Below are 11,300 nucleotides of genomic sequence, written 5' to 3' on the forward strand. Positions count from 1 at the left end.
GTTGCTCCTGCAGCGGGTTTGGCACCTAGCGGTGCTTCCAGGACGTAATTCTTCTGTGCAGCAATGAGGATAATCCTCAAGTTACGGACCCAGTACGTGTAGTTGCTACCATCATCTTTCAACTTAGCTTTCTCTAGGAATGCATTAAAATTCAACGGAACAACAGCACGGGCCATCTATCTAGAACAACATAGACATGCAAAATACTATCAGGTGCTAAGTTCATGATAAATTCAATCAATAAAATTACTTAAGAACTCCCACTGAGATAGACATCTCTCTAATCATCTAAGTGACCACGTGATCCAAATCAACTAAACCATGTCCGATCATCACGTGAGATGGAGTAGTTTCCAATGGTGAACATAACTATGTTGATCATATCTACTATATGATTCACGCTCGACCTTTCAGTCTCAGTGTTCCGAGGCCATATCCGCATATGCTAGGCTCGTCAAGTTTAACCCAAGTATTCTGCGTGTGCAGAACTGGCTTGCACCCGTTGTATGTGAACGTAGAGCTTATCACACCCGATCATCACGTGGTGTCTCGGCATGACGAACTTTCGCAACGGTGCATACTTAGGGAGAACACTTGTACCTTGAAATTTAGTGAGAGATCATCTTATAATGCTACCGCCGAACTAAGCAAAATAAGATGCATAAAGGATAAACATCACATGCAATCAATATAAGTGATATGATATGGCCATCATCATCTTGTGCCTTTGGTCTCCATCTCCAAACCACCGCCGTGATCACCATCGTCACCGGCGCGACACCTTGATCTCCATCGTAGCATCGTTGTCGTCTCGCCAACTATTGCTTCTATGACTATCGCTACCGCTTAGTGATAAATTAAAGCAAGTACGTGGCGCCTGCATTTCATAAAACAAAGCGACAACCATATGGCTCCTGCCAGTTGCCGATAACTCTGTTACAAAACATGATCATCTCATACAATAAAATTTAGCATCATGTCTTGACCATATCACATCACAACATGCCCTGCAAAAACAAGTTAGATGTCCTCTACTTTGTTGTTGCAAGTTTTACGTGGCTGCTACGGGCTGAGCAAGAACCGTTCTTACCTACGCATCAAAACCACAACGATTTTTCGTCAAGTGTGTTGTTTTAACCTTCAACAAGGACCGGGCATAGCCACACTCGATTCAACTAAAGTTGGAGAAACTGACACCCGCCAGCCACCTGTGTGCGAAGCACATCGGTAGAACCAGTCTCGCGTAAGCGTACGCGTAATGTTGGTCCGGGCCGCTTCATCCAACAATACCGCCGAATCAAAGTATGACATGCTGGTAAGGAGTATAACTATTATGGCCCACAACTCTTTGTGTTCTACTCGTGCATATAACATCTACGCATAGACCTGACTCGGATGCCACTGTTGGGGAACGCAGTAATTTCAAAAAAATTCCTACGCACATGCAAGATCCATCTAGGTGATGCATAGCAACGAGAGGGGAGAGTGTTATCTACGTACCCTCGTAGACCGAAAGCGGAAGCGTTATGACAACGCGGTTGATGTAGTCGTACGTATTTACGATCCGACCGATCCTAGTACCGAAAGTACGGCACCTCCGCGATCTGCACACGTTCAGCTCGGTGACGTCCCACGAACTCTCGATCCAGCTGAGTGTCGAGGGAGAGCTTCGTCAGCACGACGGCATGATGACGGTGATGATGAAGCTACCGGCGCAGGGCTTCGCCTAAGCACTACGACGATATGATCGAGGTGGATTATGGTGGAGGGGGGCACCGCACACGGCTAAGACAATGATGAACTTGTGTGTTTATGGGGTGCCCCCTCCCCCGTATATAAAGGAGTGGAGGAGGGGAAGGGCCGGCCCTCTCTATGGCGCGCCCTAGGGGAGTCCTACTCCCACCGGGAGTAGGATTCCCCCCTTCCAACTAGGAGTAGGAGAGGAAGGAAGGAGGAGAGAGGGAGGAAGGAAAGGGGGGCCGCCCCCCTTCCCAATTCGGATTGGGCTTGGGGGGGCGCCCCCTCCTAGGCCGCCTCCTCCTCTCTCCCACTAAGGCCCAATAAGGCCCATACACTCCCCCCCCCGGGGGGGGGGGTTCCGGTAACCTGCCGGTACTCCGGTAAATGCCCGAACTCACCCGGATCCATTCCGATGTCCAAACATAGCCATCCAATATATCGATCTTTATGTCTCGACCATCTCGAGACTCCTCGTCATGTCCGTGATCACATCCGGGACTCCGAACAACCTTCGGTAAATCAAAACACATAAACTCATAATACCGATCGTCACAGAACGTTAAGCGTGCGGACCCTACGAGTTCGAGAACTATGTAGAAATGACCGAGACTCATCTCTGGTCAATAACCAATAGCGGAACCTAGATGCTCATATTGGTTCCTACATATTCTACAAAGATCTTTATCGGTCAAACCGCATAACAACATACGTTTGTTCCCTTTGTCATCGGTATGTTACTTGCCCGAGATTCGATCGTCGGTATCTCAATACCTAGTTCAATCTTGTTACCGGCAAGTCTCTTTACTCGTTCTGTAATGCATCATCCCGCAACTAACTCATTAGTCACATTGCTTTCAAGGCTTATAGTGATGTGCATTACCGAGAGGGCCCAGAGATACCTCTCCGACAATCGGAGTGACAAATCCTAATCTCGATCTATGCCAACTCAACAAACACCATTGGAGACACCTGTAGAGCATCTTTATAATCACCCAGTTACGTTGTGACGTTTGATAGCACACAAAGTGTTCCTCCGGTATTCGGGAGTTGCATAATCTCATAGTCATAGGAACATGTATAAGTCATGAAGAAAGCAATAGCAACATACTAAACGATCAAGTGCTAAGCTAACTGAATGGGTCAAGTCAATCACATCATTCTCTAATGATGTGATCCCGTTAATCAAATGACAACTCATGTCCATGGCTAGGAAACTTAACCATCTTTGATTAACGAGCTAGTCAAGTAGAGGCATACTAGTGACACTCGGTTTGTCTATGCATTCACACATGTACTAAGTTTCTGGTTAATACAATTCTAGCATGAATAATAAACATTTATCATGATATAAGGAAATATAAATAACAACTTTATTATTGCCTCTAGGGCATATTTCCTTCATTCCGCTACTGAAGAATTTGTGATCTATCTTCTGAAGAATTTGAACTGAAGACTTTCATCATGATGTCTTTCATTTCCTCAGTTCATCTTTTTCATGCTTGTATGCTCGTATGATTGCACGTTCTTCACCTATATGTATCTTGTATGCATGTTCTCTGTCTCTGTCATGCTTTAGTTCCCTCACGTTTCTATTTCTTCACTCTGATCTTCGTCAAATTTAGAGTTTGACGAATTTCTAAAAATCTCCCATTCACCCCCCTCTGGAAGTATACTTGTGCTTTCAAGGCCTACATCACAAAGAAAGGAGGTGATGATGACGAGCAAGCGAACATGTTTATGTGTGAAATCTGTGATGATATAGAAATCGCCACCACAACAACCATGGCAACCAAACCCGAGGACGTACATGAGCTTGTCAAGATCATGGAGAACAAGGTATTTTTTCACGAAGAAGATAAGAAGGCCAGTAACATATGGTACATAGATCCGGGTGCTAGAAACCACATGTCCGGTGATATTACAAAATTCATCAAATTGCACAGGACCGGTGGTGGCACGATCAAATTTGGAGCCAGCAAGACGATTCTGATAGCGGGAAGAGGGGTCGTGGTCTTCGTGACTAAGGGCGGAGAGCATAATATACTCTCTAATGTGTACTACATACATAGGCTAAAGACAAATATAATTAGCTCGGGACAGCTCAAATAAAGTGGTTACAAGGTCATGCTTGAAGATGGTTATCTTTGGGGACATGACCGCAAGAGAAGGTTGATAATGAGGTACAAAGAGCAAGGAAAAGGCTATATACATGAAGTCTGAACTGTGCAAGGCCGGTGTGTCTACTGGCTAAGATGGACGAGGCAACATCGTTGTGGCACTCTCACTACAGTCATTTAAATTTCCATGAACTAAAGCAGCTAGGTCAGAAGCAGATGGTCAAAGGGATGCCAAGTATCGATCATTTGGATCAAGTGTGCAATGGATGTCTTGTTGGGAAGCAACGGTGAGCAACTTTCCGTTGGAGGCAAAGTTTAGAGCCTCCGGAGTGCTTGAGCTGGTGCATGGTGATCTTTGTGGCCCCATTAGCCTGACTACCCCCGTGGGAAGAAATATTTTTTGCTCATCGTGGACGATTAGAGAAGGTATATGTGGTTGGCGTTTCTAAGAAGCAAGGATGAAGCATTGGAGGCGTTCAAGAAAATTATGACTGTCGTAGAGATGGAATCTTAGGAGAAACTCAAAGCATTGAGAACGGACAGAGGAGGAGAATTTACCTCGAATGAGTTCAAGTCATATTGTGAGAAGCTTGGGATCAAGCGTTATCATACAACCCCATATACCCCGCAGCAAAACGGCGTAGTGGAACGTCAGAATCAGACCATTATGGCAATGGCAAGGAGTGCGCTCAAAAGAAAAAAAATTGCCATGGATGTTTTTGGGGAGAGGCATGACCACCACAGTGTACTTGCTCAATCGATCGCCAACAAAGAGTGTCGTTGGTAGAACCCCACATGAAGCATGGTGTGGTATAAAACCTTCTATTGTTCACCTTTGTACATTCAGGTGCATTGCTCATGTGAAGCCTCTAGGCATGCACGCCGGACAGCTCGCAGATAGGAGTGTTCCAACTATTTGTTGGGATGTGAAGATGGCTCAAAGGCCAGAGTGTGTACAATCTGACGACCAAGAAAGTTCAAGTCTCTCATGATAAATTTTTTATGAAGAGAAAGCATGGATTTAGGACGGCGCATCGGTCGAGGACCATCCCATAGGAGGTGATGACATGTTCGTCGTTACATATACACACCTTGCGGGTCATGATCATGGAGAGGAGCATGCCAATGGTGACGATGTTGATAATGGCCCAGGCCATGGCGGGCCGGGTCACAAGGTGGACCAGGATGTGGGAGCGCCCCGAAAACACCCACAATGAGGACACCCAGCCATGAGTCCTCGGGCTCGCTTTCCTCCAATACTGGTCCGTGGTGGGGTGAGGAGGACGAGGGAGGGGTGGCTGATAACGCCCTGGCACATCCGGCAAAGAACAACAGCAGTAGGGATGTTCTCCTACCATGTCAGCTGAAAATCCTGAAGGTGTAGATTCGAGCGAAGATGAAGGCCTGCAGTTTCTGTCAGGTAGTGCGCGTAACCTTGGGGTCCCCTGACCGTACTCCAGGGAGGGCTCCAACGCCGGTGAAGCTCGGGTGTGTGCTAGACCTGTACCTGAAGGAAGCTCTTTGCAATATCAACCCTGTTCGGATGAAGAAAAAGAAGGGAGAGATAAGTCTACTCTCCTCGGTTTAACCAACTAAGTTTGTGGAGGCAAATGAGGAAGAATCGTGGCGTGCAGCCATGAATGAAGATCTAAGTTCTATCAAAGAAAATAACACGTGGAGTCTTGTTGAACTCCCAAGTGGACACGAACCTATAGGGCTTAAGTGAGTCTTTAAAGTAAAAAAAGGACTCGCAAGTGGTAGTGGTGAAAAAACAACGCAAGTTAGGTTGCAAAGGGCTATGTTCAACAGCATGGCATTTATTATGATGAGGTATTTGCTCTAGTTGCGAGTATAGAATAAGTATGGTTGTTAATTGCAATAGCTGCTCAGGAAGGATGGACTTTGCATCACATGGATGTGAAATCTGTGTTTCTCAATGGATATCTAGAAGAGGAGGTGTATGTGAAGCAACCCACTGGTTTTGTGAAGCAAGCAGGAGAGGAACACAAAGTATATAAGTTGCACAAGGCCTTGTACGATTTGAAACACGTGCCCAGAGCTTGGAACACTAAACTTCCTCATACTTTGGTCTTTGGTTTCACTTGGGTTTGCAAAATTTCCATTGGAATATGCCATGTATAAAATAGCAAGAGATACAAGTCGTCTACTCATTGGTGTGTATGTCGATGATCTTCTGATCACATGTGCTAGTGAGAACAAGATTGGGAGATTCAAGCTACATATGAAGGATTTGTTCAAAATGAGTGATTTAGGCTTGTTGAGCTATTACCTTGGGATCAAGGTACATCAAAATACATATGGGGTCAGGCCCGTCGATGAGGGGGCCAAAGTGGCCAGCCGCACAGGGCCCCCAAAATCATGGGGCCTCTGATTTGAAGAAAAAACGTGAGGTAATTTGCCTGTGCGGCCACCGCTACAGCTTCAGCCCTAGGGCCGTGACCCTCCCTAGTCCCCCGCTAGCGCCGCCTCTCTAGCGATCTCCGATGCTCCGCTGCAATGAATCCACCAGCGTTGATCTGCTGCAGACCGCCGCCGGCGGCCATTCTCCTCGGTCCTCCGTGCTTTCACTAGTGTACCATGCTTGGCCACCGGGTGTTGGTTCTGTCTCTGCTACACGGAAGACTTGCTGCCCCAAGTCTTCCCCTCCAAAGCACAGAAACACCGGTGCTATCTCATATTACAGTAACCAGCAGCTGGCCAACTAATTTGTGGGTAATTAATAATTTACTAATTTATTGGACCGAGAGAGGCAAACAACAATAGAAGATGCATTCGGAGTTTGAACTGACATGTTGTATCTGTTCATTTCTAAACAGATGTTAACTGCGAAGTAATTTTGGACTGAAAAAGAAATGTTTGCATGTATGGATGAAAACCCGAATTGATGCATTTTTATAATAATTTTATTTCATGCTAGATGCCACGGAAAAATAAAATGAAGATATATTTTCATTGGCAACCTGCAATAACAGGAGTGTCAACACATGCATATGGGAGGAATGGATGAAGCAAACTATTGATTTGGTATTCTTTTGTGTCCCTTATTATTTTTTTACTTGTTATGTCTAATTTATTTGGTTCGATCGTTAAGCATTGAGTTTCAGTTCTAGATATATTGTGCACTCGAGCAAATTTATGTATGATTCGGCATGAAGTGTTCCTTGGATAGCTACGAGGTATTATTTGGCCACTCTAATATGTAATATGAGATATTCTCTGGATACTTATTTAGTTATGCGGATTTTTAAATTTTGTGACCCCATTTTGTATTTCGTCCGCGGCCCCCAAATTCCTGGAGACGGCCTGGATGGGATCACTTTGTGCCAAGAGGCATATGCCATGGAGATGTTGGTCAACTATGGCATGAATGAATGCAATCCTTCACAGACGCCCATGGAGGCTAGGCTCAAGTTGAGCAAGATGAGTAAAGCGCCAGCCGTGGACTCAAAGATTACAAGAGTATTGTGGGAAGCCCAAGGTACTTGGTGAACACAATGACTGACCTAGCCTGCTTGCTGGAATTCTGAGCAGATATATGGAGAACCCTACCACTGAACATTTGGTTGCAATGAAGCAAATTTTGAGGTATGTCAAGGGGGCTCTTAAGCATGGCTGCAAATACACAAGAAAGAAAGAGGCAAGACCACCATTGGTGGGCTTTAGTGACAGTGATTTGGCAGGAGTTGTGGATGACCGAAAAAACACAATTGGTGTTGCATATTTCCTTGGTGGGAATTTGGTCTCCTAGGTGTCACAAAAGCAGAAAGTAGTTGCTCATTCCTCTTGTGAAGCTAAGTATATTGCAGTAGCGGCGGCAGCATGTCAATGTGTTTGGCTCAGAGGTTTATATGTAGACTTGATGAATGAACAACCAAGGCAAGTAAAGCTCAAAGTTGACAACAAATCCACTATATCTTTGTGCAAGAATCCAGTTAATCATGATGGCAGCAAGCACATAGATATAAAGTACCACTATATTAGAGATTGTGTGGAAGAAGGAAAGGTGGATGTTGAACACAAACGATCAACTCGTAGATATTTTGACCAAGTCACTTGGAAGGGTGAAGATGCGCGAGAGGATTGGAGTTAAGGCAGTTAAGTAGCTATGGTAATGTGGGGGGGGGGGGGGGAGGGGACACGAATGTAAGCCTCTGCAAACACATACTAAAAGTTTATGTTTTATGTTTGAGTGGCAAGTTTATGTTCCATGTATATGAACATAAGTTTACATTTTAAATCTGTATCACGTGTAAGTTTAGGCTTTGTTATGAGTCGTGGTACCTTCAATCTCTTAAGAGATAGAAGGCAAGTTTAAACCAATCGATCTATGATCAGGGTTGCGTCGTGTTAGGCAAGTATCGTAGGCCGTGTTGGACGTGAGGTTGGCTCTTTGAGCCCTATATAAGTGAAATAAAAAGCCCCGAAAAAACAGTGCGTTGAGCAGCCCAAAAACTTTCTGTCTTTGTTCTTTGTTCTAGTGGCCACCACCTCTCGATAGGATCCGTAAGCCAATAGTTTTTTCCTACTCAACCAGCAGTGTGGGACTAAATTTACACATATGACATACAAGTCGAATGGTCTTTGAGATTTAAAGAAAATATTAGACTGAGATACAAGATTTATTGGGCCAAGGCTCGTAAAATCAAACAGCTTCTTCCTCCCAACTAAAAAGAACTAAATCACGCATCAAGCTATGCATCCAGCGGTCCAGAAAAAGAAGCTATGCATCAGTAGAGAGTGCAAGCATAACATTGATCAAAGATCGATCTAAAGAGCATGTGCACAAATGATGCTACACATTCAGAGTAGTAATAATAATCCTGCAGCAATGTGATAATGCAACCACGAGACATTTGCAAAACAAATGTACTCGTTAGATCGGCTAATTCCTAGACTAGCAAGCTAGTTCTTGATGTGCGCTGTAATCGAGTTACTTCCCTCTCCCTGCTTAGTTCTCTTCATGCACTTCCTCCATCTTGCTCTGTCACTGCTTCTTCTCTATGAGGAACTCCGTGAGACCCCGGAGCACGACGTCAGGCTCATTGGTCCTCAGCAGCATCTCGGACACCTCGGCCGGAGTCACCTGCACCGCCGTAAGCAGTTCCTGTATCTCCGGGAAAAGGGGGTGGTCGTCGACGAGGAAGTAGTTCCGGGCCAGAGTCTTGAATGCCTCCCAGCAGCAGTAGCCCATGTAGACGTGCATGTCCATGCGCCCCGGCCGCAGCAGCGCCGGGTCGAGCCGGTCCTTGTAATTGGTGGTGAAGACGATGATGCGTTCCTCGCCACTGGTCGACCACAGCCCGTCGATGAAGTTGAGCAGCCCCGAAAGCGTGATCTGAGTTCGCCGTACGCACAAGTGAACATATGGACATTGAGATAGGTACGTAATACTATGTTCACACAACAATGCAGTGGAAACGTCCGTAATTACCTCCGATTTGCGCTTGGGCGACGGCGTACCGTCCGAAGTTTCTGATGAGCCGCCGCCGTCTTCTTTGCAAGCCCGCGCCGGCGTCTTCCTCTCCTTGCTGTCCACCTCCCTTAACATGGCATCGCAGCAGCAGTCGATGTCCTCGATGACAAGGATGGACTTGTCGGACATGGTGACGAGCAGCCACTGCAGCGTCGTGTTTTGCACGTGGCTGAGGTCGAGGTCGTAGATGTTGTAGCGGAGGTGATTGGCCATGGCGGCCACCAGGCTGGACTTGACGGTGCCGGGCGGGCCGTAGAGAAGGTACCCGCGCTTCCACGCCTTGCCAATCCGCCGGTAGTGGTCCCGCCTGTTGGCGAACAGGTCGAGGTCGGCGACGATGGACTGCTTGAGCACCGGGTCCATGGCGAGCGTGTCGAACATGGCGGGGTGATGGTGGTGCAGCCTGAACCATGTTCGGCCCTCGTTCATGCAGATCATGAGCGAACGCTCCCGCAGCCTCGTCTCCTCGGCCGCCCCCATGACGAAGGGCACGTACCTCTCCATGGCCATGTCCGTGTGCTTGGCGTCGAAGCTGAGCTTGAGCAGGAACTCGGCGGAGCCGGATTCCCCGTTCTTGGACTTGTTGTTTCCTCCTCCGCCTCCGTTAGTCTTCTTGACGGACGACCACAGGAACTCGACGCCGTCGAAGACATCGACGCCGTCGAAGACATCGACGGTGGAGTCCCCGGGCTCAATGAAGAGGCGCTTCGTCCAGCTTCTGAGGCCGCCATCGTCCCTGGTCGCGGACAGCGTGAGCTCGAGACAGCGCATGGCGCGAGGGTCGAGCCTGCAGGACAGGTACGTCCGCGCCGCGTCGAAGAGAAGATTCTCCTCGCGACCGCCGCCGCCGGTCTGGATTCGGATGACGAGCGTTCGCCGCTCCTTGGCGCCCCAGCCGAGGCGCGCGCGGAGCACGGACGCGGCCCAGCGCACCGCGGCGCGCAGCTCGTCCGGGAGGAGCTCACGCGCCATGCTCCGCGCCAGCACGGCGTACGCGGCGGCCGAGGCCGCTGAGCTGAGCGCCTTCCGGTACGCGTCGGCCGCCTTTCCGCCATAGGCACCCGCGGTGGCTGGTGAAAGATCCATCAATGCCGTGGCCGCTGGTGGGAGTGGTTTCAAGTTGAGCTGAGGACTGTGAGGTTGGCTTTGCTTTTGACGGTTGCGCGCGTCTGGGCGTAAAATTAACCATGGATGCAGTAATTGGTGGTGTTGCCATGTGGACGCGCTGGTAGGACCGAAAAACCACCGTCTGGTCACACTTGGTCCTGGAAGCGAGACGTCGAAAAGAAAGCCCTTGGCTTGACCGAGGACCAGAGCCTTCGTGACTGAGCTCCAACTATGGACATGTTTGGATCCATGGGTTAGAGTTAGTTTGGATTAGTTTGGACTTAACTAACCTAAAAATATCCAAACAGGAGAGTTAGTTTGGGTTAGATTCTAACCCATCCAAAAAAAGGCCCTGTTTGAATACTCTAACTCGGTTAGAGGTTAGAGTTAGATTCTAACCCTGAACTAACTCTAACCAAAGAGATGTTTGGATGACAGGGTTAGATTGACAATAATTGCTCTTTCTCAATCATTTGACTACTTTAGGCGAGCCCTGACTGAGAACTGTGTTGGCGGCAGACGGGGACGCGCCTGGCAAGGAGCCGCGCTGGCTTATCGTGCAGCCAGCCGGCCAAATCCGCCGTCCCGACGCAAGGAGCCGCGTTGGCCGAGGCCGACGGGCGGGCCGCGCAAGGAGCCGTGACTGCTTACCGGCGGGCGGACGGGCCACGGGGAGACGAGGGGGTTGGAACGAGAGGATAGGGCGGGGCTGCTCGGCGGCGGGCGGGAGTGCGGATACGGCGAGGCGCCTTCACGCGCAGTGCGAGAGGGAGGAAGGGAGAGGACGAGAAGCTTCGAGAAAGTGGGAAGGGATCTGTTGCGGGATGAGCGGGAGAAAAAAA

The 11,300-nt window shown here is 48.2% G+C and overlaps 1 protein-coding gene across 1 annotated transcript; it reads right to left on the bottom strand.

Annotated features, from left to right (window-relative positions):
- Positions 1-8,609: 8,609 nt before the first annotated feature.
- On the bottom strand, positions 8,610-10,505 carry LOC109747259 (AAA-ATPase At3g50940). The gene is made up of 2 exons (XM_020306342.3): positions 9,310-10,505; positions 8,610-9,213 (listed from the first exon to the last, which is right to left on the bottom strand). The coding sequence occupies exons 1-2, from the start codon at positions 10,435-10,437 to the stop codon at positions 8,863-8,865; spliced, it is 1,479 nt and encodes a 492-aa protein (XP_020161931.1). The 5' UTR covers positions 10,438-10,505; the 3' UTR covers positions 8,610-8,862.
- Between the last annotated feature and the right edge of the window lie 795 nt (positions 10,506-11,300).

This window comes from Aegilops tauschii, chromosome 2 (assembly GCF_002575655.3).
Source record: "Aegilops tauschii subsp. strangulata cultivar AL8/78 chromosome 2, Aet v6.0, whole genome shotgun sequence".
Taxonomy (NCBI): Eukaryota; Viridiplantae; Streptophyta; class Magnoliopsida; order Poales; family Poaceae; genus Aegilops; species Aegilops tauschii.

Coding starts and splice junctions, on each gene's coding strand:
- LOC109747259 (XM_020306342.3), bottom strand. CDS start 10,437: ATGGATCTTTCACCAGCCACCGCGGGTGCCTATGGCGGAAAGGCGGCC. Junction 9,214..9,309: donor CGCCCAAGCGCAAATCGGAG/GTAATTACGGAC, acceptor CGGCGAACTCAG/ATCACGCTTTCGGGGCTGCT.